Source organism: Choristoneura fumiferana, chromosome 3, assembly GCF_025370935.1.
Source record: "Choristoneura fumiferana chromosome 3, NRCan_CFum_1, whole genome shotgun sequence".
Taxonomy (NCBI): Eukaryota; Metazoa; Arthropoda; class Insecta; order Lepidoptera; family Tortricidae; genus Choristoneura; species Choristoneura fumiferana.
This window is the reverse complement of record NC_133474.1, coordinates 11,533,412-11,559,932: the sequence shown is the minus strand read 5'-3', so window position 1 is coordinate 11,559,932 and position 26,521 is coordinate 11,533,412. Positions and strand designations below refer to the sequence as shown.

At 36.4% G+C, this 26,521-nt stretch overlaps 2 protein-coding genes across 2 annotated transcripts in view; one reads left to right on the top strand and one right to left on the bottom strand.

Moving 5' to 3' along the window:
- The window catches only part of Oseg4 (intraflagellar transport protein Oseg4), a 29,725-nt gene extending 19,805 nt beyond the window's left edge, over positions 1 to 9,920 (bottom strand). The window contains exons 1-11 of the mRNA XM_074085629.1: positions 9,490 to 9,920; positions 9,257 to 9,368; positions 8,702 to 8,841; positions 6,935 to 7,037; positions 6,620 to 6,780; positions 5,317 to 5,464; positions 3,652 to 3,782; positions 3,331 to 3,534; positions 3,068 to 3,182; positions 2,011 to 2,124; positions 962 to 1,184 (exon numbers count right to left, since the gene is read on the bottom strand). Coding sequence (XP_073941730.1) covers positions 962 to 1,184; positions 2,011 to 2,124; positions 3,068 to 3,182; positions 3,331 to 3,534; positions 3,652 to 3,782; positions 5,317 to 5,464; positions 6,620 to 6,780; positions 6,935 to 7,037; positions 8,702 to 8,841; positions 9,257 to 9,368; positions 9,490 to 9,513 — 1,475 coding nt within the window. The 5' untranslated portion in view covers positions 9,514 to 9,920. The remainder of the gene's footprint in view (positions 1 to 961; positions 1,185 to 2,010; positions 2,125 to 3,067; positions 3,183 to 3,330; positions 3,535 to 3,651; positions 3,783 to 5,316; positions 5,465 to 6,619; positions 6,781 to 6,934; positions 7,038 to 8,701; positions 8,842 to 9,256; positions 9,369 to 9,489) is intronic.
- A 754-nt stretch (positions 9,921 to 10,674) lies between these two features.
- The window catches only part of na (sodium leak channel non-selective protein na), a 37,734-nt gene continuing 21,887 nt past the window's right edge, over positions 10,675 to 26,521 (top strand). Inside the window, exons 1-21 of the mRNA XM_074085628.1 lie at positions 10,675 to 11,006; positions 11,084 to 11,269; positions 11,658 to 11,881; positions 12,203 to 12,331; positions 13,059 to 13,204; positions 13,557 to 13,665; positions 15,300 to 15,499; positions 16,067 to 16,227; positions 16,943 to 17,110; positions 17,198 to 17,389; positions 17,460 to 17,597; positions 18,464 to 18,670; positions 18,944 to 19,098; positions 19,763 to 19,855; positions 20,289 to 20,411; positions 20,682 to 20,870; positions 22,106 to 22,285; positions 23,277 to 23,397; positions 24,054 to 24,185; positions 24,675 to 24,842; positions 25,266 to 25,333. Coding sequence (XP_073941729.1) covers positions 10,905 to 11,006; positions 11,084 to 11,269; positions 11,658 to 11,881; positions 12,203 to 12,331; positions 13,059 to 13,204; positions 13,557 to 13,665; positions 15,300 to 15,499; positions 16,067 to 16,227; positions 16,943 to 17,110; positions 17,198 to 17,389; positions 17,460 to 17,597; positions 18,464 to 18,670; positions 18,944 to 19,098; positions 19,763 to 19,855; positions 20,289 to 20,411; positions 20,682 to 20,870; positions 22,106 to 22,285; positions 23,277 to 23,397; positions 24,054 to 24,185; positions 24,675 to 24,842; positions 25,266 to 25,333 — 3,191 coding nt within the window. The 5' untranslated portion in view covers positions 10,675 to 10,904. The remainder of the gene's footprint in view (positions 11,007 to 11,083; positions 11,270 to 11,657; positions 11,882 to 12,202; positions 12,332 to 13,058; positions 13,205 to 13,556; positions 13,666 to 15,299; positions 15,500 to 16,066; positions 16,228 to 16,942; positions 17,111 to 17,197; positions 17,390 to 17,459; positions 17,598 to 18,463; positions 18,671 to 18,943; positions 19,099 to 19,762; positions 19,856 to 20,288; positions 20,412 to 20,681; positions 20,871 to 22,105; positions 22,286 to 23,276; positions 23,398 to 24,053; positions 24,186 to 24,674; positions 24,843 to 25,265; positions 25,334 to 26,521) is intronic.

The following is a 26,521-nucleotide window of genomic DNA, read 5'->3' as shown; positions in this document are numbered from 1 at the left end:
TAATTCATCAAATATTCTTTTCACAGTACCAAAAGAGCACTGAGCAGACCCTTAAGACAAGGTTCCATGATGCATTTTTTAGTTGAAGTTGATGTATTTCCGCCTTTACTCATAAATTAAGGGTGGTTTCAGACTAGTGTTATATGGGTAGTATTTAAACGCACATCAAAAAAAGACCTTTTTTTATCCAAAAAAATCCGAATTCACATCAAAGTTATTGATTGCACAGCAAAATACTCCACTCAAAATATTACGTAATAAACCGCAACTTATATTCGTGGCGTACCGCTATTTATCTTAAAGTACAGCATTTTTATTATTGCACAGCTAATAATGAATAACGCACCATCATACCTTGTAACTCTTTTTTATTTAATTCTAGCTTCTATTTTCATATAACGCACAGCAGTTTACATAAATGAAACAGCATTTTATTTGACATATTAACTTATTATTGATTACGTACAACATAACATGTATACCTATAAATTTATTTTCAGCATTTTTATTAATGAGAATGAGTATCATCTTCGCACGATCTAATTAATTTGCTGAGCAGTCAGTATTTTTTGCTGTGCAGTCTGTATTTTTGATGTGATTACAATTTTTGTATCTTGTGGATTGATGCATATTTTCGAATTATCTGCAGTACTAGTTTTGCTAAACATTTAGTTTATTTGTATTGAAATAATTAAATTGATGTAGGTATAAAAGTATATAAAAGATGAGAATTAATTGATAGGCAATTATTTATTTGATGTGCAATTAATAATTTCCCGTGTTTTATTTGCACGTATAAGTTTTGTGGAAGCGCATGTAAGTGCGTATAAATGCGGTTTGTTTTCTTCGAGCGTTGAACACGCAGGAATACGCGATGCACATTCATTTTAATCACAAAAACGACCGTTTACGCGCAGATAAATCGCTAGTCTGAAACCACCCAAAGATCATAAACGTTTACCTGGAGTTAGAATTCAATCCCAACTTGTACGGTCTCGAATTCATATTAATTGAAGTGATTTTTTTGAAATTGACTAGTGAGAAAAACAATATTGTTCCAGAATCCCTTCCGATCAACAAATGACTGTCGGAGCACGTGATGCAGCATATTGTATCATCCTGGAAACTGACGTCTCCCGACATGACAGGAGATCCATCGGCACGAAACAGATGCTCAGTGCTCCCTGAAAATTATATTATTCCATTATATATACAAGGTGTAAATAACTGAAAACCAGAAAGTAGTTTGTTTAGAATCGAGACTAGAATCGATTACACTATGTTTTAAATTAGGTTGTGTTTGTGTTTTTAAATCCCTTTTTTACTGTGCCCAGTCTAAAAGTTACGACGGCAACAGGCGGCAGCAGGCGCTTTAATACTGGCCGGTTTGCTGTCACTGTGTGATTTTCTAATGTTTCTTCTAAAAACGTCAAAGCGCAACTGACAAATACAAATCATGAGTGTAGAGTTACGAGTAGAAATGAAGTAGTATTACTGACTTATCAAAACACACCAATATCTTTTAAAATAAAGAAGATATTCAATAATAAATTCAATCAACTTACTTAAAATTAAAAAATATTTTTGGGGTGTCTGAGGTTTTCAGTTATTTAATTAACACTTTGTATATTGATGGTGCTGTATGTCACTCGTTTACAAAGCTACAGTCAATCATTAAAAAAAAAAAAACTAAAAACACAAGTGCAGTGATAGGTATATGTCGTCACCCAATCGTAAAATCTGGCGGGTATTTGCTAGTCAATAGATGACATAGCGACGTTCCATGACTGTCTATTGACTAATTTTCCTTTTATGACATCTTATTTGCCATATACAATTAGAATATTTCGTCGGGTGATAAGCAAGTCACTTAGTACTAAATACCTCCTTACAACAAAGCTCGTATCTCAGTATGAAATTACTAACAGATACGACTTTTTGAAGAGCACTGACAGAAATTTTAGTGAGTTTTGCTTGTCAGCCGGCGATTTGCAAATGTCAGGGCCTTACTCGGTCTAGCAGGTGTTGAGAACTTCCAAATAAGAAAGGACTCTTTAGAAGCAGCCACAACTGTCGCTTTGCTATTGATTGTCACATAAACCATAGGTACAGTCACCGTCTTAGCTGAAATAAAAAAAAAGGTTTCTCAACAATCTTTTTCTTTGCTTTCCTTTAAAATAAAGCTTGGATGTGTTTGTGTGATGCCCAACGAAGTAAAATATCAACGCGTTAACCCTTAAATTGGCCGTGTGCACCACAATGCAAATAATTTTTAAGATAATTTTTGTATTGTAAATTTTGGACTACAACGTAACGACGAGGTTTGAATCATGAGATGAACTTCTTTCAATTTAGTCAGTTAAGAGTTAAAAATTGTAATAGGCTGCTATGAGACACCGTATCTATTTGAAACAAGTGCCGGTCGAAATGTTTCGAAACAGTATGTACTTAGCTCATTCCTTTAAATTTCGCAATGACGGCCAACTGCGTTGCAACTTTAATATGTTTTATCTACATGCATATCATAACTTCCCTATTATATGTTCAGAAACGACTATCAAATGGCGTTTATTAAGAAACCTGGTATCTGCGGGTGCATCTTAATGTTCACATTAAAGTACAGTGCATCTTAATGTTTACATTAAAGTATCGGTAATACTTTTTTTAACAATGCATATCTGTACATATTGTAGAAAACTTATGACATGCATGTAGATAATAATTATTATTATAAATAAAGCTTTAGTTTTTTATTATCTGTTTTATTTAAGCTTTGGTAGGTACTTCAAACTAGTTATCAGTAACACTAACTTAAAAATACAGGCCATATCTGAACATATTATAGAAAACTTATGATATGCATGTAGATAAAGTTATGTATGCGGCTATACATAATTAGGCATTAAAACACTCGTGTGATCTTATTATGAAACTAGCCTTCGGCTCGTTTCATAAAACCACACTCGTACTTTAATACCTCTCATTATGCACCAGCCACATAAATAACTATTAAAAAGGTTTTAAGTATTCACTCCCATAAATTATCGGGTGCTAATTTTCAACTTACCGTCGCATTGAATTCCTTGTTGGTTTGAAATTATAAGAGTATTCAAGGTAACGATTGCGCAGTACTCGTCTGTGCCACACATGTCTATGACATCTGGAATATGGTTCACCCATGACTGAAATATTTACAAACATAAATGCAACTTTATCTGCTTTTTATGCATTAATTATTTCCTACATAAATTATTGTTATTTTACAAAAAAAACTGATCAATTTTGGCAAAGCGAGGCAGGAATGCCGATGTTGCTTTTTTTTACTAGTACCTGTAACGTAACAGTATCCCAAAACGTAACGGTTTCTGTGCCAGACACGTACGCTAAGGTGTTTCCATAGAACGCATATTTATGGTCAGGCTTTACGTTTGCGAAGTAGATGAACGAGTCTATGGCTATGGCGAGGCGTAGTGAACGTTTCTCCCATGTTAAAGACCTCATCGCCCCACCTGGCACGCGTAATGTTCGTATGTGCTAGAAAAAGAAAATGTCTTCTTCAAGAAAAATGTAATTCTAGTTAGAACAAGTTATAAATAAATTACTAAGTACATTCATTCAAACAATAAAAGGCAGCACTTAGAATTTAGTTACCTCTCCATATGCGCTGAAGAACTGCACTACATTAGTGGCATCTGAAGTGCATCCAGCGGCAGCCAACACCGTCCCATTGTGATTCCAATGACAATCAATCGTCATCATGTTGGTTTCGACCACGATACTATCTGCAATAGATCGATTTCAAGATTTATATTCAATTGCTGGCACTATACTCGTAGGTACTCAAAAATAATGAGGGCTTGGGTCGTAGCTCCCACGCGGGCCCAATGTGGATTGGGAACTTCACACACACCATTGAATTGCTGCGTATTATACGTTTGTGCCAGTTTCCTCACGATGTGTGCCTTCGCCGTAAAGCTCATGGTAATTTTATAATATTATTTTACACATTAATTTTGAAAATATTCAGAAGTTCGAGCCCGGATTTGAACTCACGAATTTCCGCTTGAGAGGCCATAGGTACATAGGCCAAACGACTAGTAATGCAGTCATATGAAGAGATTCACTTCGGAATGAGAGATAATAAGCTGGAAACTTGTTTACAGCTTCATTTTTGTGTCCTAAATGTTGTTTCAAAAGTCACACTTAATCTCGTGTTCGCGTCGTAAGTTATTCAAGGTCAAATGTCAAAAAAGTCAGTTTTTCGCGATTATCTCGGTTTCTATAGCACCAGTGATGTTAACATTTATTACAAAATTGTAGAGCATAAAATTTGGAACAAATGTGTTAAAATTTTTTCGTACGTCCAACCGTTTTTGAGATAGAGGGCAGAGAGCCAGCAGTGCTCAGCCATACTGACTGATGCAAGGTCAACCGTGAATCTCAGTGAATAAAACCTTGTATAAAGTTTTAAGTCATTGAAATATCATTAACAATAAATTATTTATTTGATTTTTTTATTTAACTTGCAATGTTCGTATGTACGTATGTAAATATGTCAGAAAATACGTAAGTGATGTTCCAAAATTTGCAAACCATTTTTCAATCACTTCCTGGTGTCTGATTCAGCTTAAATTTGGTACACTTATGTATATTTTGTGACAATGCAAGATTATGGCACCATCAATCTCATGATGGAGCCGGAAGGTGGGCACGGGATCTCAGTAACAAAACGATGTAGCCCCGTCGAGTGTGGGCTCATTTGATTTGTCTTCGCAAGTACTCTTCACCTGGATGATGGAGCCGGAAAGTGACCACAGGATCTCGGTAACAAAACGACGTAGCCCCGTTGAGTTTGGGCTCATTTGATTGGTTTTCACGAGTACTCTTTACCTGGATGATGTCCAGGGTCCTGATCATAATGAAAATGGTTGGACGTACGAAAAAAATTTAACACATTTGTTCCAAATTTTATGCTCTACAATTTTGTAATAAATGTTAACATCACTGGAGCTATGGAAACCGAGATAATCGCGAAAAACTGACTTTTTTGACATTTGACCTTGAATAACTTACGACGCGGACACGAGATTGAATGTGACTTTTGAGACAACATTTAGGACACCAAAATGAAGCTGTATACGAGTTTCCAGCTTATTATCTCTCATTCCGAGATTGACTCCTTCTCATTCCTTAATTGACTGAATCATAGGCCACAACAGCTTCCAAAAAAATTGACATTGTTCCGCAATAAAGAATAGGTAGGTATAAAGCCTTTCAAAGTTTTTTTGGATAGAATGATGGATGACAAATGTTTACCTTCTTCAACACAGTTCTTCATCAACAGAATAAGTCCACTCTTGTAGCATATCGCAAGTATAGGCCTGTTCGGGGGAGCTTTACCGGCATACCAGTCCATTGATATCACTTCCAGTGGTCCTGTTACTCCATTTATCGCTACTGGCATCTAAAACAATAGTACATTGTGTCTTAAGGGCGGTAAATAAGGAATTACAAACTAGATTCTATTAGAAGCCCAAAGTCGAAGCATTTTACGTCATCTAATAAGCATTGCTATAGAAAAACCAAAATTATTAACTATGGCAAGGTTCATAGTGGCCTAAGAATCAATAAATTGGTCGACTGTACCTATGCCTCGCTTAATGGTCTGCCCATAATCTATCGACGAGGAGTCGGCAAAAGCCGATAGAAAAAATCATTTTCTCAAAAATGGTATGAAATGTTGCCATTACGTCATCAAAAACGTCGTAGGAAGTAACGCATCCTGGAGAGCTGGAGACTAGCTGCTAGTGTCCAGGAAGTCAGTATAAAATTTACTTCCTGGACAGTAACGGGTTTCGAACTGTCCAGGAAGTAAGTATGAAATTACTATTAAAAATCTGGAACCCGTCACAAACAGCGCGCGGGCCGAGCGGCAGTGTTGAGTGTAGTTAACTAGTATTTTAAAATGGGTCTATGTCATCATTATCATCATCATCATCACCATCATCATCGTCACCATCACTAAAAAACAACCAACATCATCATCACCACCATCAACGACCATCATCATCATCATCACTAACAAACAATCATCATCACGTTCAACCATCATCATCATTATCAGCATCATCACCATCAACGACCATCATCATCACCATCATCATCATTTTTGAGAAAAGCACTATACAAGCATCGAACAGTAATCGCCGTCCTGGCCTCGTATCATTGACGGCCTCACCTGGCGGTTCGGCCATCAAACTTCTACTCGTCCAGGATGGCTTACTTACTGGTCTCTGCAGTAATGTACTATTATGATGTCCACGCAATAAGAGCTAAAAAGGAATTGTTCGGCTTGTATCGGCTCGGCCGACGCCTGCCAACGCGCCGACATCTTTTTCGCTCTTATTGCGTAGGCATAAAGTTTTTTTTCTATTGCCGATTCCGCGTCGATAGATGTAGGGAGACTCTAAATCAAAGAACGTGACTGATGTGTGCTATTAGATCACTTCAACACTCGGTACAAGATTAACAAGATATAATATAACAATCTGGTTCTCGAAAGTAAAACCAAATTATATTATTACTAGTTTTTCAATAACATCTACTTAAACGTATTTACCGTTAAGTTCCCTTGATCGTCATATAACTGTAGTTCTCCATTGGCCAGCGCAAACAACAGTTGCGTGTTATCCGGAGACCATTGAACGGCGGCAAGGCCTGGCCCTTTTATGTCCTTCCCCCAGACTCGTGACCCATCCACGGAACCAACTATCACTGCACCTGTTACAACAAAAAAACTAAGCTTTTTATGTAATTACATACAAAATATGTGCATATATGTTATGTGGTATTACGTAGCAAAAATCTAAAATGAGGAATCATGTTTGTATTATAAAGCATCAATGTATTCTATTGTAGAGTTGTGCAAACTTACCATCCTCATATGCAATACATATCTTTTGACCATCAGAGCCCCAAGCCATACTTGATACAGTAGATTTGTTTCTATTATTTATCATTTCTTCATACCAGGAACCCTACAATCAGCATCATAATTATTGTGACATTTTTATTACTTATTTGTAAACTAGCCTTAACCCGCGGCTTCGCCCGCATTACAAATAGCTTAATGCTCTCTTAACTCTCAACTGATGTATATTATGTCTTGGAGTTTACAGTACACATTTATAGGTATGTAAGTAAACGGGAATCGTGTCTTGAAGATATTTCTCGCTGAGTGATTTAATACATCCAGTGTATGCAGAGCCCTACTCTCAAGCAAAATGTACGCAGTGTGGGGTCAGATTATATTGGTCATTGATATTTACAGACATATAAAAAATCAACATTTTTTCAGATTTTTCTAGTTGGTTGTGTTATAATAGGTACCTTCATACCAAATTTCAAGATTCTGAGTTCACGGGAAGTACCCTGTAGGTTTTGATTCCCTTGCTAGTTTCGAAAATTTGCGGAAATTTGCAACATAAACGGCTGCATCTTTTGATTGTGTTGGCTTAGAAGTTTGATTTTTTCACAGCTCCAAGGGATTGTAGACCTCAGTATTTGATCGAAAATACAAACTGAGACATGGATGCACAGAAAAACCAGAAAAAGAGACCAGCGCTGGGAATCGAACCCAGGTCCTCAGCAATCCGTGCTGCGTGCTGTAACCCCTACACCGCCGCTGGACAGGAATCTAGACACGAATTTTTCCTATGCATACATATCTCAGGTTGCTTATTTCTACTACGCTACTTATGCAGCAGCACCAGCGACATCTATGTTCCACTCTCATCGATCCTATGTCTACATTCCTGTCCAGCGGTGGTGTAGGGGTTATAGCACGCAGCAAGGATTGCTGAGGACCTGGGTTCGATTCCCAGCGCTGGTCTCTTTTTCTGGTTTTTCTGTGCATCCATGTCTCAGTTTGTATTTTCGATATGGTTTCACGGGATACCCGTAAAAGTAACAAATTTGGAGTTGAAATAAAAAATACAAAAAGACTCCAAAAACCAATCATACTCAGTATTTCATATAAATTTCAGCTTGATACCTCCACGCGTTCCCGAGAAAAAGGGTCTTGACAGACAGACAGACAGACAGACGGACAAAAAGTGATCCTATAAGGGTTCCGTTTTTTTCTTTTGAGGAACGGAACCCTAAAAAACAATTTTCTTCATTCACAACTTCATTCTTATTTATCACATCAATTTTCCTTTACATTGTATGGTTGTTGTTTCACCTATGTGACCCCAGTTTATAAAATCTGTACTCTAGATACCTATATAGGCCCATGATATGATCACTACTTGTAAAAATATTGCATCTCCAATCAATAAACTTTCTGATGAACTTTACCTTATTCACTTTAAGGTTCATTTTGTTTTACTTATTGATTTTAATTTGTATTAACTTTCTCAACAGTATCCAATGCTGTCCAGTGTCCATTTAATTTCTGGCAGCTGGCAGCAGCAGCACTACTACCCCCAACAGGGTAGGCAGTATCACTAGCTGCCTATCCTAGAGTTAACCCACTGCACCACACTGCTATAGTGGCTATATAAGTTTCATGAACATCTTCGCTAGGCAATATAAAGAATAAAGGAAGAGTGAGTTAGGTATGTCTAGAGTCTTGCCATACTTGTCATCACATGTCAAGTACAAAAAATTACATGTACATGAGCATCAAGTGATTTCAAACCTTATACAGCATCCAAACAATGATAACTCCATGCTCATCACTAGTGGTCAGTTTCTGGTAAACTTCATTCCAGACAGCACACCGCAGCTGGCCGGTGTGGCCTTCCAGACTCAGATTCATGGAGAGATTGCCACCCCCACCTTTGAATTAAAAGCAATCTGTTATCAGACATATAAACAGGCAGTAGTGGTTGCTACCTAAATCAACAAGTTGCCATAAAAAAAAACAGACAAAAGGTTCAAAATTGAATGCAACTTCATTTTTCAAACTTTAAAATCAATTAAAAATGTCTAAAAGTCTAAAGACAAGCTTGTAAACAGAACAAGATGCTATACTTATGCTATAACATGAGGTAGAACTTAAACTGGACCATCGGAAGTTGTAGACCGGAAATAAATAGGTTAACTCTACCTATTGATAGTATTATCATCCTTTCTAAAGATTTTGATCAGTATGTCAACTAATAACTTTGTCTGATAACTACCCATAGATGGGCTTGTCAGTTTTCGCTTTATGCCTATTATTTCTTTTTTACAATAAATTATTTATATGTACCTGATTCCAATTTTAGAACTTTCAACATTCCATCTTCCCCTCCAACAGCAATGTAACCTGATGAATGGTTCCATGATATACAAGTTACATTGGACTGCTTTGGAATGGCAATCTGAAATGAAAAAAGATAGTTATTAAGTTAGAAATCAGAAGTTAGCATGTTTTAATTCATAATTCATTAGGGCCATTTAAGTCACCATAGTAACTTGAGGAATAACAAACATTTTAATCACCTTCTTGCTCATATAAATAAACATTTTTGAAAACTAAGAGCTTGTTCTCTCGCCCAGCAAATACTTGCAATAAATTATTAATTTACAAGCACATACTATAGTGCACCTATATTTAATTACTTATTTTGTATCTTTCTTTGGCTTTAAACCATTCTAAACAATTTTATTACTATAACACTTGAATGAAAACGTATTGACTAGAGTTACAACACAATATTTTACATACAAAATACGAGAACAAAACTTTTCTAATTCACTTGCCGCAAAACGCATCAAAGAAGACAAACAAACAAACAAAACAGCTTTTAATTTTCTTATGTTGTTAACTTGTCGAAGTTTTGACAACTAATGTCCCATTCACGATCAAGCAACGAAAATGTACTGAATGAATTTGGGAGTTCACAATCTAAGTTCAAAATCAATGACGGTGGAATGGGAGCCCGTTTCTTATTACTAAATAATTTAAAAATTGCTACGGTCATGGAAAACTAAACACACATTGATAGTATTATAATAGTCACAAACTTAGTAAACTAGATTAACTTAAATTGTGAGATAAATTTAAGAAATTACTATAGCCTGTTCAGTATTTTTGTTTTCAAAACAAGTGTGTAATATTAAAAACTCTTAAGTGAAATTTGAGTGAAATGGACTACATTTGTAGGACGGGCTTCTGCTGGGCTACTACGAAACTCGAAGTTCGTTTCGTATCGTACCGTCCCTCTCGCTCTCGTATTAAATAGTATAAGTGTCAGGGAGGCCGCTGACCGCACGACACGAACTTCGAGTTTCGGGTTTCGTAGTAGCCCTGCTGTTCGGGAGTTCGGGAATTCGGTCGGGGTAATAAAACGTCAAACGTCAGATCCAGCGTTGCCAGATCGGAACATTTGTTCCGATTTCGGAACTTTCGAGGTTTCAGCGGAACTTTTGCGGAACTTCGATTCCATCGGAACTTTTGTTCCGTTTAGGATTTTTTTAATTTATATTTTTAATTGCTTCCACGAATCTTTTTATTTACCAGTGAATCTATAATTACACGAATGAACGATCACGTTTTAAATAATTAGGTACTAAATAATATAATATTTAAAAGTACAATCTCTGTTCTATCGGAACTTTTCGGAACTTTTGCGGACGAATTTCGGACCAAAACCAAAAGGAAATCTCACCCTGGCAACACTGGCCAGATGACTAAACTTGCAAATGCATGCAAATCGTGTTATTTGATTTGAAATAAATCAATAAATCCGTGTTGGAAATTAAAATGTTAATTTCCTCTAAAAATATTGTTCTTTTGGGTTATCAAACATGTTCCAAATATTGGTAAATTTATTAGTCAACCTTTCAAAATTACGAAGTTCAAGATTCCCGAATTGTATATAAAATATTATCATAGTGCGACGCCTGGCGACAAGATGTTGGGTAGAAAACAAAGTCTTAAAGGGGAACCAGTCCTAGCGGACTACGGCCCTGAGGAATCCCTAAACGAGAGCGCTGATATCGAATGGGTAAACAAGGTAATAATATAACTCCCTGCTTGTTTTACTATATAACATCATATTGACAAAATATTACATTATTTTTCTTCTTGCAGCTATGGGTTAGAAGAATTTTAAGGCTTTGTGCTCTAATGAGCTTAGTATCGGTGTCACTTAATACACCTAAATCATTTGAGAAATATCCTTTACTCCAAACAATTACTTTCGCAGTGGATTGCTGTGTTACACTTTTCTTTACTGCTGAAATGATTGCTAAAATGCACATTCGAGGGATATTAAAGGTAAAATAACTAATGACCTTAAATAAAGTTTATTTTTATAAATATCTAGGCATAAAGATAATATAAAACAGAAAAAATCAGTATGTGTACTTGGTTTGGATAAGTATTTAACTAAATGTAAACAAAACAATGTCAATTGATGTCTTAAATATTGAAATTACTTCATTAAACTATCTAAACATTTATATACATACATTTCTGTATTGAAATAGATCTAGTTTGTATTGCAAAGATAGAAAAGTAATATGTTTAAAATCCTTGAATGTACCAAATCAGACAGCTGAAGTTTGTTTACATTTAGTTAAATACCTATCCAAACCAAGTATAGGTCATTGTTACAATTTGAGCAGGCAACTTTGATATTTTTATGTATTAAATTTCATTTTAGGGTGATGTAGCATATTTGAAAGATCACTGGTGCCAGTTTGATGCATCAATGGTATTTTTCCTATGGGTATCAGTTCTTCTGCAAATGTTTGAATTGACAGCAATTGTGCCAAGATATAGCTACTTGAGTATCCTGAGAGCCCCCAGGCCACTCATTATGATAAGATTTTTGAGAGTATTCTTGAAGTTTTCAATGCCAAAATCAAGAATTAATCAAATATTCAAGTAAGTTTGTGTTTCAACTAATTTGTGAGCCACTTTTCCTGTCTGTTTAAATTACTTTAAATTATGGTTACTGTAATTTGAATTTTAATTTATAAAAGCATGTAATTTTATGACTTAAATTTGGGTTTTGTTCTGCATACCTTGAGTTTAGAAAAGCTCGATATTTCAGCACAGCTGCATGCAACATGATCAGGAGACGACTCAAGGTATTTGGAACAAAACCTGAATTTAAATCATAAAATTAGTAATGACTGGTATAGTTTAAAATGTTGTGTTAAAAGCATGTAAATCTATATCTAAAACTGATTTTTCGTTTTACAGGAGATCAAGTCAACAGATCTACAATGTGACATTGTTCTTTCTCTTCTTCATGTCACTTTACAGTTTGCTGGGAGTTCAGTTTTTTGGGGAGTTGACTCATCATTGTGTCATGAACACTACTGATCCAAAGTAAGTCAAAAAGAAAAAAGATTATGCATAATTATCATCTAAGAGCGCGTTCAGACTGGCGACAACCGCGCAGTTTCAAAATCGCGCGATTCCCGCGCGGTTTGAAACACAAAAATGTGTACTATTCAGACACCGCGGTTATTTTGCGATTGGTGTTTAGTTTCAAGATGGATGTCGAAGAGGAAATGAAATACTGTGTCTGTGGTGTCTACAATAAAGAAAAGAAGAAAAAGGCGATATTGGGTGCATCCAATATTTAGTGATTGATTCAAACATGGCCATTTTGATGCGTTATATTTATATCCCAAAGTAAGAATGTCTGAGGAAAAATTCTTTAACCATTTAAGAATGCCAGTAAAACTTGGAAAACTGCTTGGATTGATCAGGGAATGTGTGTGACCTCCTGGAATGTGACGTCCAAACCGTGCGGTATCCGCGATGCAACTGAACGCTTTTTTCTCGCGGTTGGTTTCTGGCAACCGCGTGGTTAATGTCTGTACGCTTTGGAACATTTTCATATAAATATGGAACCGCGCGAGACGCAAGAATCGCGCGATTTTGGAACCGCGCGGTACCCGCCAGTCTGAACGCGCTCTAATAGGTAAGACCATATCTAGAATTAAAACAGCATAGTTTTTATCCAGTAAGAATACCTAGCCTGTTAGTCTGCAATAGCTAGCTAGCGAGCAAGATAATGCTAACAATACGGAACTATTATTTTTTTCAGCTATATTACAATAAATTCTTTGGCCATTCCTGATACATTTTGTTCGCCGGATCCTGGGTCAGGATATCAATGTCCAACAGGGATGAAGTGTATGAAACTTAATCTTTCCAAATATATTATGGGATTCAACGGTTTTGAAGAGTTTGGTGAGCATAACCTCTTCTACCACATCTTCTTCTTTTCTTCAACTTTGACATGACAATGGACATTGGCAATCTCTGCATTTTTACTGCTGTCATGGTTCTCACTTCTGACCCTTGCATTTGTTGCCAAATAAAGTATAACTGCTTCTTCTTTATTCGTATAAGGCTGGTCTGCATTTAGTGCAGTGAGTGACATTAGAAAATAATTTTATTATTGGTGAGAACATTAGTGGCTATGTCTTTAATAAGTTTAAAACAAGGCCTTGTTTGACATAAGTGTCGACAAGTCAAGGTACTCAAAAGATCTTTAGTATTTTAGTTAAGTTGATATTTGATATCTGTTATTTTTTTACAGTGACTAGCTTGTTTACGGTCTATCAAGCTTCATCCCAGGAAGGTTGGGTCTTTATTATGTACCGAGCCATTGATTCTTTGCCAACATGGAGATCTGCACTTTACTTCAGGTAGGTGGTACGGTGGTACTAAAAAAATATTTAAATTAATTATTATAAGATTGGTTTTTTGGAATCTTTTTGTATTTTTTATTTCAATTCCAAATTTTTACTTTTACGGTCATCCCGTAAAACCTAAATAAAAATAAATATTTAGGTTTTACGGGATGACCGTAAAAGTAAAAATTTGGAATTAAAATAAAAAAAAACAAAAAGATTCCAAAAAACCAGTCTTAATTTGATTGCTTAGTAACGATATCTCTTGTCCGGGTGAGCGGTTACTTCCAATGGAGTGCCGAAAAAAGTTTCTCGATGAGGGCTACGGCATAGATGTCGCTAGCGTCACTGCTTAAGTGGCTAAATAAGAAACAAACAAGCTGAGATATGAGGTGCATAGGGGAAATTCGTGTCGGTACCGTTGACCATCAGTGGTGTAGCGGTATAGCACGCGGTACAGAATACCGAGGACCTGGGTTCGATTCCCAGTGATGGTCTTATTTTCCTGGTTTTTCTGTGCATCTATATTTTAGTTTGTATTTTCAATTTAATTATTATACTTAATACTAGCGACCCGCCGGGCTTCGCACGGGCAAAATAAATAAATAAACGGCCAAGTGCGAGTCGGACTCCCGCACTAAGGGTTCCATACCTATACAACATTAGACATTAGCAAAAAACGGCAAAAAAAACACGTTTGCTGTATGGGAGCCCCCTTAAATATTTATTTTATTTTAATTTAATTATTTATTTTTAAATTGAATGAATATGAAAAAAAATATTCTGTGAATATTTCAAGCAACTACCTACCTGTTGCCGTTATTAATATCGAGCAAAAACGGTAAAAAAAATCACGTTTGTTGTATGGGAGCCCCACTTAAATATTTATTTTATTGTTTTACTATTTTTTATTATAGCGGCAACAGAAATACATCATCTGTGAAAACTTCAACTGTCTAGCTATCACGGTTCATGAGATAAAGCCTATTGACAGACAGCAGACCGTTTTTAGGGTTCCGGAGCCAAAATGGCAAAAACGGAACCCTTATAGTTTCGCCTTGTCTTTCTGTCTGTCTGTCTGTCCGTCCGCGGCTTTACTCAGGGACTATCAATGCTAGAAATCTGTAATTTTGCACGGATATATATATAAACTATGCCGACAAAATGGTACAATAAAATAAAATAATTTTTTTTTAGATTACCTCCCATAGACGTAAAGTGGGGGTGATTTTTTTTTCTCATCGAACCCTATAGTATAGATGGTTTCGTTGGATAGGTCTTTAAAAACCATTACGGGGTTGCTAAGACGATTTTTCGATTCAGTGATTTGTTTGCGAAATATTCAACTTTAAAGTGCAAATTTTCATGAAAATCGAGCGTCCCCCCCCCCCTCCTCTAAAATCTAAACCGGTGGGTGGAAAAATTTGAAAAAAATCAGAATGGTAGTAAGTATAAGTATCAAACTTTCAAGGAAAACTATAACGGCTAAGTTTGCTTGAGAATGATTAATATCAATCAAACTTATTTACTTACTTTACTTACTTATTCTCATTATAGGTTCTTTGTACTACAACTTTTTACCTTACTCCGCTGTTAAGAAAAGTTACGCCTGAATCGATTAATCGTTACTAATTAATTATTTCTTTCAGCACTATGATCTTCTTCCTAGCTTGGCTAGTGAAGAATGTGTTCATAGCTGTAATAACTGAAACATTCAATGAAATAAGAGTTCAGTTTCAACAAATGTGGGGGGTCCGGAACCCAATAACAAAGGGCAGCACCACTCAGTTTTTTACTGGGGATGATAATTGTTGGAAACTGGTCACAATTGATGAAAATAAACACTCAGGTATGTTTTTTTGCATTGTTAGGTGTTCTGTCTGATGAATGTTCAATCTTTGAGATTTAAAAAACAAATTATGCCCATTGATGTGTTTGATGCTGTTGACTATGTAGCCTATGGTGTGACCCAAGAACAGAAAATATAATTTATTATTATTATTCGGTTAATATTAAATCTACTCTAATAGCACAGCCTTACCAACCAACTTAACCATTTGTCTGGCCAGAAGCAGCGTGGTACCATAACAACTCCATATCCACCAGGTTGTCTGAATTGTTTTCATGGTAATGTACTTCTTATGGATACTACTGGGTACTAGCTAATAAATAATATTGAACCCTATGTCAGGAGTTCCTAAACTGTATCTGTCTAACTACCCCAGGGGCGTCGTGAGACGGAAGTACGGAACGCTCATGTCACGGTATGCGACAGTATGCGTATCTTTCTAGAGCTACACACATTTATGTTCTTTTATAAGCGCGGCACAAAACAATTTCAACCAGTAAAGGGAGTCATAGTATTAAAAAGTTTGGTAACTCCCGTCTTATATAAAGCGGACCATTTATTTTCCAGGCTCAGCACCAGAAATTTTTCACAAAATGTTACGGTCAGCTTACTTCCGTCTTCTCGTTATGGGCGTGGTTTTAGCCAATGGTATAATAACAGCCACAATGAACTTTAAGCATGACGGCAACCCTAGGGAATTTTTCTACGAAAAATATTACTATATTGAGGTGGGTTTTATTGAAAAAATAATTTTTCCGATTTTAAATTAATTGTACATTCCATCCTCAAGTCTTAACTCGCAACTTGCGCAAGTAAATTTCTACACCTGTGAAAATGATAAAAGTAGGGTTCAACTCATCTTTTCCCTTCCTTTTATGTCATCAATCGGATGCCGCACTATCATATCTGACTGTATATTGTAGGAATTATTTGAGGTGTCCCGATCTCGTTCAGAGCCAACCTTTCGAACAAAGCCATTGTATTCTATTATGTACTCAAGCTCAAGTGCATAAGCCTCAGTTTAAAATGAAATGAAATAAGATAAAATAGCTAATTTAAAAAACGGCTTTATTATTTACAATAGAGAGTCTATTTTAAATAAAACCTTGTTGGCAGATAACGTTTTTCAAAATTAAATGCGTCGTAGACAAGCAGCCTCATGCAAGTAATATCTGCGAACGTGTATTTATTTTAAAATGCACTTTCTGCTCTAAACAATAAAGTCGTTATTTCAATGAACTATTTTATTTTATATTCCCGTTCATTTTAAACTGAGTATTATGTTATGCGGTTGAGGGCACAATAGAATACAATGGCTTTGTTCGAAAGGTTGGCTGTTAACGAGATAGGGACACTTCAAATAAAATAATTCCTATTATACTACAGTTATAAAAATAAAATGTGATGATTTTCTAAGCATGAATGGACATTCATCTCTTTCAGATTGCGTTTACTATTTTCTTGGACTTAGAAGCATTGATAAAGATATGGTGTCTTGGTTGGAAAGGTTATTTTAAACACTCTGTCCACAAATTTGAACTACTTTTGGCTATCGGAACTACTATCCATATTATACCTCAACTATACATGTCAGGATTCACATATTTTCAGGCAAGTTCAGGGGGGTTAAATATAATCTGTGTGTGTGTGAAATGTTATCATAATATTAAAACCTATATACTTCATTCAATGTTCTAGGTTTTAAGAATTGTAAGATTGATCAAAGCTTCACCATTATTGGAAGGATTTGTGTACAAGATCTTTGGTCCAGGAAAAAAATTGGGAAGTCTTATAATTTTCACAATGTGTTTGTTGATAATCAGTTCTTCAATTTCAATGCAGCTGTTCTGTTTCTTATGCGAGTTTACTAAATTCGAAGCATTTCCAGAGGTAATAAAAAACAATAACGAATATTTTTGCATTAGAGTGAATTGTATTTAAATAATACTTTTCGTTGCAGGCTTTTATGTCTATGTTTCAAATATTAACACAAGAAGCATGGGTCGAGGTGATGGATGAAACAATGGTTCGGACAAGTCAAACGCTCACTCCACTGGTGGCCATCTATTTCATCCTGTACCATCTTTTCGTCACATTGGTATGAGAAATATTTTTATGGTTGGGGATCGTTTGCATAGGGCATTGTCAATAGGCTTGGGTTAGACTTCGGATTGACGTGATATGTGTAGATAAAATACACGTGATATCACGTAATATGGACTACATACATCTAAATGGATTACTAATGTAGGGGCAAAAAACTTTTCCCAAAGTATAACACCCCAAAATATTTTACTCAAATTATCATTTGGCAAAAAAACATTTGCTAAAACAACTTATCGCAATTTTACAGTTAGTAATTTTTTTTTCGGCAAATTATTGTTTCTAAAATAATTACTTAGTCGTGTATCATATTACCAAGTGTATTTAGTCAAATGTACCTATCGGGCATAAAGCACTCTTCCCAAAATATTGCATGGCATAATAACCTACTTTTCTGGTAGCAGTTCGTTTCTGTGGGGGACGCAGTTCTAACCTAACCTAACATATTTTTCTGATAGCAGTTCGTTTTTGTGGGGGGCGCAGTTCTAACCTAACCTAACCTACTTCTCTGGTAGCAGTTGGTTTCTGTGGTTGGTTCGTGTGCGAAGTGTCATTTTGAACAAACATTTTTTTGGAATATAATATTAGCCAAAAGAAAACGTTTGCTTAATAAACGTTTGTCATAATAAAACTTGACAATGTAAAATTATGCCAAATGATAATTTGACCAAATGAATAAAATACGAAATGTTAATATGCTATTCATTCGTTTGGGAAATGAAACTACTGCGATAAGTTTTTTGGGAAGTGAAATTTGGCGAAAAATATTTTGCCAAAACGGCAAACCATCTAAATAAATTTTGAAATTACTCCATATTAATTGATAAAGATAGTGATATGTGTACTTCCGTGTTATTTCAGATCGTGCTATCGCTTTTCGTAGCTGTCATTTTAGACAACTTAGAGTTGGATGAGGACATCAAGAAGTTAAAACAACTCCGATACCGACAGCAGAGCGCAGAAATAAAGGAAAGCTTACCGTTTCGTCTCAGAATATTCGAAAAATTTCCTGACAGCCCGCAAATGACAAAATTGCACAAAGTACCTGGAGATTTTAACTTGCCAAAGGTGAACATGTTAGCAATAGTTCTTAATATATTTTTTCATATACAACGTGCATTATTATATATTTAAGTACGAGTACACAATCTGTCTTTATTTTTCTCGTTTTGATTAATTATAGTCTTGGAGGGCATGACTGTAATTTTTTTATGTGCTGCACTTAGCTGTGGAGAGAGAGAGAGATTTATTTACACTTATTCGATACACATAAAAATACAAGCCGCAACGCTTAATGCTAAATCGAATTTAGTATCGGTATTAAAGGTTAGTGTGTTCTAGGTGCGAGAGTCGTTCATGCGTCAGTTTGTGTGCGAGGACGGCGAGGAAGAGGTGGGAGTGGTGGGGGCGAGTGCGCCCGCGCCACGTACTCTCCCCGCCGGCGACGCCTCGCGACGCGCCTACGTCGGTCCTGATAAAATAGCCTTCCCCTACAGGTACGAATTAATTATAGAACAATGTCTAGCTATAGTAGGCTGAACAACAGGCATTTAGGGCACCGAGGGTTCCGTACTAATTTGTAGGTATCTACGAATATCCAGTGTTAGCACAACCCTTCTAAGCAAACTGTTATATGTGGGGTCATTTTAGATTGGTTACTATACTGACATAGAGATGCAGGCAAAAAATAAAGATTTTCAGCTTTTTATTTTAACCTCCTAAATCCTCGCGTACTTTAGAAAGGACTAATTAACAAGAATAACGGCCGAATGTACTTTATAAAGTAAAAATTGTTCATTGAATAAAGAATTCTAAGAATTTTGAAATAATGTCCAAAATAACAAGGCAGGTTACCAACGTCTAGGTCTTAAACGCTAAGTTTGTTAAAGAATGTCAGGACTCAGGAGGTTAAGTGACGGAACACCAAATCCTCTGGCCAATTCGCATCATCATCTGATCACTATGTATCTATTAGTATGACGATCTTTTGTAATTTGACAGAATGAGAGTGCAATGTGTTTGCGATTGCGATGGTGCGCTCGTTATACAATAAACGTATACCATAGAAAGACTGAGATGTTGGGGTAAAGATCAGATTCCGTAGACAGTAAAAGTAGGACATTTTAAGAAATACATATTGTATCTTCGTCGTACCTACAGAAAACGATGTCTAGTCAAAACACTTGTCATCGCGCCGCCATCGCAGCGTCCGAGTTCTGCTTTGAGAAGGGAAGTCGTCGCTTCTATAATAAAGTTAGTATTTTAGTACCTATACATACAATTATAACAACTCAAGCACACGCGCTATTTTGTTGTTTATCGCTCTGTGCACCCATTCATTTGGGTCAGTTAAAAATTGAGCGATAGACAAGACAGTACCTAACTTATATGTTATTGTAAATTTTTAACAATTTATGTATTTTTTTTATTATTATTTGCAGGTATTATTTTCAACATTGCCCTGCCAAACAGATGCAGAGCTAGAGGTTTTTTTTTGTTTATTTAATTTCTTTTTCTTACTTACAATACCACAGAGTAGGTTTTTTCTGCATATTGTGACCAGCCAGAATTTTTAGTTCTTGCCTTTGTTTTATTAAGTCGGCTGAGTCTTTTACAAGGTATTTAAATAACAAATTCTTAAACGAATGTGGATACCTTTAATAATAACTATCGTGCAATATTACAGAGACTCAAATAATCACAGGCTGGTGCTGGGAGATTCAGCAATGCTAGCCACGGGCGGCAAGTCCGGGCTCAAGTCACAAGGGACTATTTCTAGCGCCAAACAACTGAGGGTGGATCAGAAAAAGTAAGGAACTTTTCAATATGAATGTCTATTCTGAAAATATTACCTAATCGGATTTGACCATCTGTAAACAGATAGTTTTGTAACTGTTGCTAAACACAATCTTGCTTACGTAAAAATGGTCCTGCTTAAATTCTCAATCGAATCGACTAAAGAAAAGAGAGAGAGTGTAAATGGATTTAAAAGTATTTTTTTAACTTTCCTGAAACTCTTTAAAAACTTTTCCAATTCATAATTGTCACGACTAAAAAACTGTTTAAACATATTTCACAGATTTGGCTCTCGTTCTATAAGACGTTCAGTGCGCAGTGGTTCGATCAAACTGAAACAAACTTACGAGCATTTGCTAGAAAATGGGGACATCGGCGCCGCGTCACGCGTCGTGCCCTCCTCGCGAGCGCGCCCGCCCTACCTCGACATAAGGCTGCTGCAGGCGAAACGGCAACAAGCCGAAATGAGAAGGTATGTGTTGGTTGTAGATGTTAAACGGGGACATCGGCGCCGCGTCACGCGTCGTGCCCTCCTCGCGAGCGCGCCCGCCCTACCTCGACATAAGGCTGCTGCAGGCGAAACGGCAACAAGCCGAAATGAGAAGGTATGTGTTGGTTGTAGATGTTAAACGGGGACATCGGCGCCGCGTCACGCGTCGTGCCCTCCTCGCGAGCGCGCCCGCCCTTCCTCGACATACGACTGCTGCAGGCGAAACGGCAACAAGCCGAAATGAGAAGGTATGTGTTGGTTGTAGATGTTAAACGGGGACATCGGCGCCGCGTCACGCGTCGTGCCCTCCTCGCGAGCGCGCCCGCCCTTCCTCGACATACGGCTGCTGCAGGCGAAACGGCAACGAGCCGAAATGAGAAGGTATGTGTTGCTTGTAGATGTTAAATTATAATTATAACAATATATTTCTGAAATTAATTACGACTAATATATTTATTTTTAAAATTACGTCGACTTTTTTTTTATTATTCCACTGGATGGCAAACGAGCAAGTGGGTCTCCTGATGGTAAGAGATCACCACCGCCCATGAACATCTGCGGTGGCCGTGGTCACGAGTCGACTAAGTATAGCGTTCGTTTAGGCGCACGAGTTTTTTGAACTACCCACACTTGATTTGTTTGTACATAATCAATACTTATCTTAATCTATAATTATTCCTGAATATATTAGAGCTGAAATATTGGGATCGAGATGCACGTGAACCACAGATTTTTTGCCATTCTCCCGGCGGTTGTCTAGCGCTCGATATTAAATCGACCCCTTGATTAATATTACTATTCTTTCCAACAATATTGCGTCGATGAACTTTGAAATATAAAATCCTCCGGTTGTTATACTTGTCTTTTTAAATGCATTTCTTATATTTATATTTTCACATGTCATTATACTCGCAAAACAACCGCAAAACATGTTCCGAAGGCGGCAGCAGCATACGCGTATAGACGCTTTATGATATTTTTACTCCCGTTATGAAAAAAATACGGTTATCATTTCCTTTCGACGTCACATGAGGCTTGAGACTGCAATTTGTATTTTTTTTGCGCTTTATTTTTGGTGGGCTATTAACATATCTACCTCTTTGAATATCATTGTTCGGACGTATACTGCAAATTAATAAGGTCTCTCTCCCTCTCCTCCTGGCCTGCGTGACCTGACTAGTTTAAAAGAATTACAGATACGTAATCTTTTTTTTTAGGAATCAGCGTGAGGAAGATCTCCGCGAAAACCATCCATTGTTCGACACGCCCCTACTTATAGTACCCAGAGAGTCGCGGTTCAGGAAAATATGCAGGGCCATCGTCGATGCGCGGTACGATGCGCGTTTGAGGGACCCTGTCACTGGCAACGAAAGAAAAGTACACTATAAAAGTTTTCAGTAAGCAAAAAAACTTCACTTGTATAGTTTTAATTTCTGCTGTTTTCACTCATACGTCCGGGACTTACCAAGCGTTGAAAATGCTCGAAAGAAACAAAATGTTTTATTAGTTTTTTTTCCCGAATCGGTTTCTTTCGGTTGTAAAAAAAACTGTGCTACCCGAACATGTGATAGCATTATGACTATATTTTTCATTTTCACAATTAATCAAAGGTTCACGGCCGTCAAAGCAACATTTATACAAAACAATTGTTACCAAAATTGTTTACCAGCTATCGTTTTTCTCTGCGATTTTTCATTTGCGTAGGAATTATAGCCCAAGCCCTCTCAATTTAAGGGAGGCCCTGTGTAGGACAAAATATAGGCTAAGATGATGATGATGACGATGATTGTTTTTCTATACACACTAGTAGGTAGTCTAAAGTCTATCCTTTCCTAAATAAGGCTGTTTCAATTTTGACAGCTGTCATCTATTGTATTTCGTAAACTTGGAAATAAACCAAAGGTATTGAAAAAAAAACGGTTTCTTTCAGGTTTTTTTAAACAATAGACTTACCACGACGATAATATATCGATAAAACTACCTCAAAGTTTCGACGGGGATTTTACTAAATAAACTTTGACATTGCATTCTAGGGGCCTTTCAAACATTACGTATTTGTAAATTTTAGTACCTGATTTGCTAGAAAAAGTCCTGTGTTTTCGGAACAATTGGTAGGTACAACATATAATTTTTACAATACATATATTTCCATATTTATATTGCTGGCATAATCCCCTATACCACCGTGGTGCTCACGTAATATTTGAATGGTCTCTTGATCAACAAACAAGTAGGTATAAAAATCTTTAAACAAACATTGGTTCTAATCCAAGTTTTACTCTCTGCTTTTTTTAATTCCCCTTAACTTTAATGTGACTTTAAGGCAAAATAAAAAATTACAGTTTTTGTGATACTTATTTACTAATTGAATTTTATTTAATTTTGCAGCAATTTTCTGGGCCTAGTAACTTATTTGGATTGGGTTATGATTATGGTCACAACCCTGTCTTGCTTGTCTATGATGTTTGAAACGCCTACCTACAGAGTAATGGAGAATTTCGTTCTTCAAGTAAGTTTCAATGCTTATTGAAATACTAGCTGTTGCCCGCGACTCCGTCCGCGTGGAAGTATGAAAAATAGTTTAAATCCTATTCTCAGACCTACCGAATATACATAAAAATCGGTTAAGCCGTTTCGAAGGAGTTTGGTAACAAACATTTTTGACCCGAGAATTTTATATATTAGAAGATTATGAGTAGTTTGTAATTAAAGCCTGCTCAACTTATAGACCTAAGTCTGCCAAGGATATTTTAAATTTTATCATTACGCAACATTAGAATAGAAACGAAAAGTACCTTTAACACAGATAATGTTTTTTTTAAGCCTATATATGTGTCCCACTGCTGGGCAAAGGCCTCCCTTCTTGACCTCCACATCTCCCTATCCAGAGCTACATCCGGTCACTCGCTCAGTTCTGCTAGACAGATAATTGTTAAAAGAAAAAAAAATCTGTCAATGCTCGTTTAAAATTAAAGTTGCAGTTACGATAATAGGCATGTACAGTCAAAGAAACTGAATCGCGTACCAGGGTGGAACCTTTGTGCTACTGATGTCATATATACACCTGCCAAAAAAATATTTCAAATTGATTATGAAAAAGTCCCACCTTGGTACGCGATTCACTTTCCTCGACTGTACTTATAGTTAGGTAATATCTTATTTCAGATTGCGGAGTACGGCTTCGTTGTGTTCATGAGTTTGGAATTGGCGTTGAAAATTTTAGCAGACGGATTATTTTTTACTCCTAAAGCTTATCTTAAAGATGCCGCTGCTGTTCTGGATGTTTTCATCTACATTGTGAGTAATTTATATAAATTGTTAAATAAACAACTTGATAATCGAATGATTAGTTTATTACAGAACTTTGTGTCTGAACACTTCATTTTTTTGACAAAATTAGTATGTCTAACTAGCATTGTCTTCGTGAGCGTACGAAGAATTTAGCTAGTTCGCTATCCAGTTGGAAATTCGAATAATTTTGGACACGTTAAGGCTGCGTTTGCACCGGAAATGTGCGAGGGTGCGTTGCGAGAAATGTGTTTGTCATGAACCAATAGAAACGCTTCATTTCCTATCCTCGCTCAGCACAGTTCTAGTGGAAACGGCTCAGCGAAGTGAATATACTTATGGGCAAATTAAGCGTTTTTATCGGTTCATGACAAACACATTCCTCGCAATACATCCTCACACATCTCTGGTGGAAACGCGGCCTCAAGCTACGAACGGTTTCTTCAGTCCAAAAATTGAGTATGGCTGGTCTAAATGACGCTTTATATTGTTAACTAGGTGTCGCTGACGTTTCTGTGCTGGATGCCGCGGAGCGTACCTCCCGGGTCGGCGGCTCAGATGCTTATGATCCTGCGTTGCGTACGACCTCTGCGCATCTTCACTCTTGTCCCGCACATGCGCAAAGTTGTCTACGAACTCTGTCGAGGCTTCAAGGAAATACTCTTGGTAAATATAATTTTTTACCACTGAGAAGACATTTATATTTTTTTATTATTGCCGAAATTTGAATTGGATCTGAAATATCTTCCTTTCAATGTAAAAATTTTAGGTACCTATTTGATCGATTAGTACCTAGGTATTATAACTAAAAGTTTTTCACAATTTGTTTAAAAGAGTACAAAAATTTGACTTCTGACGCTGTCATACATAATGTACTTAGGTAACGTTATGTCACTAGACTGGCTGGTCACACACAAGTCAAAGTTACATAAAGCTAACAATAATAGACTCTTTATCCACCGTCCAGTACAAAATATGCCGAGTGAATCCTACTAATATATTTACTGCACGCCAGGTTTCTGTAAAATGATTCATGTTTTTACACCATTAACTGTTATTTGTTTCTGCAGCAATTATTTTTTTCCAAAGGTATCCACTCTTCTAATTCTGCTGATGTTCGTGTTTGCGAGCTACGGCGTGCAATTGTACGGAGGAAGGTGACTGCGTTTTTTTCTTTTTTTTATATACAGGCTGTAACACTCATATCGGTCAGTATGGGAAAGTCTGAAACTATAAGATATACGAAGATCTGATCTTAGGAATCATGTCATCGATTTTAGTAACAAGACAAACTGCATTCTTAATCATAAATTTAAAAAAAAAACTTGTACTCAGTTCAGTCGGGAATCGAACCGAATTTGGATATCGATAGTGTAGGTCCATAAGCAATAAATGTTACTATGGAACACGATATCTAGAATGAATGAAATGCATTGTATTACATATTTTTTAATCATGTAAGTTTTATTTTTTCAAAATGCCTTGGTTCTATGCCCGAGCTGAGTACAAGTTTTTTTAAATGTATGAATGCAGTTTTTCTTGTTACTAAAGTCGATGACATGGTTCCTAAGAACAGGATCTTCGTACTCGTATGTCTTATAGTTTCAGACTTTCCCATACTGATATGAATGTTACATCCTGTATATGTATATATGCCGTTTTTACCTGAACATCGGATATGCAATTCCTAAACCGCAAATTCAGAATACTTAAATGAAGTAAATAAATAACTTTAGATGAGGTACACCTGCTCTGTTCCATGAGACTATATTTCGACGTGACAAAATCATTCCCGTACGAGTTATAATATGCGTTATAACTCGTACGGGAATGATTTTTGAGCTTAAAAAAATCACACATCTATGGTGAGTTGTGGTGTTAAAAGAAATAAAAAATATTCGTCAATGAAATACATTTATTTTGAAAAAAATTACGTAACTCGTTTACAAGAAAAATATCTATTAAAAATTTTCTTTTGGTTGATGAAGTGGAACTAATGATGAAGACCACAATTAACCACCGAAGCTACTCAATAACAAGTATATTTCACGGGTGAATTTCAGTTATTTATAACACAATTGCTAAGCAACTTGTGTTCGTCGGTAGTGAAGCACCAGAACTGCTCAACAATGAATTCGTAAAAGATGACGAGCAGTTGACATTAAACTATAGTATTACTATCTTAGATTATTTACACTAAAAAAGGTGAAAAAAAAATTATAACAAAAAAAATATCCTATTGCAAAAAAACCATGAAAATTATTTTGTACCAGTTTGAAGTCGGGTGCCCCAGCACGAGCCAGCAGGTGTTTGTAGCCCGATGTATAGCATGTAGGTGAGATAGA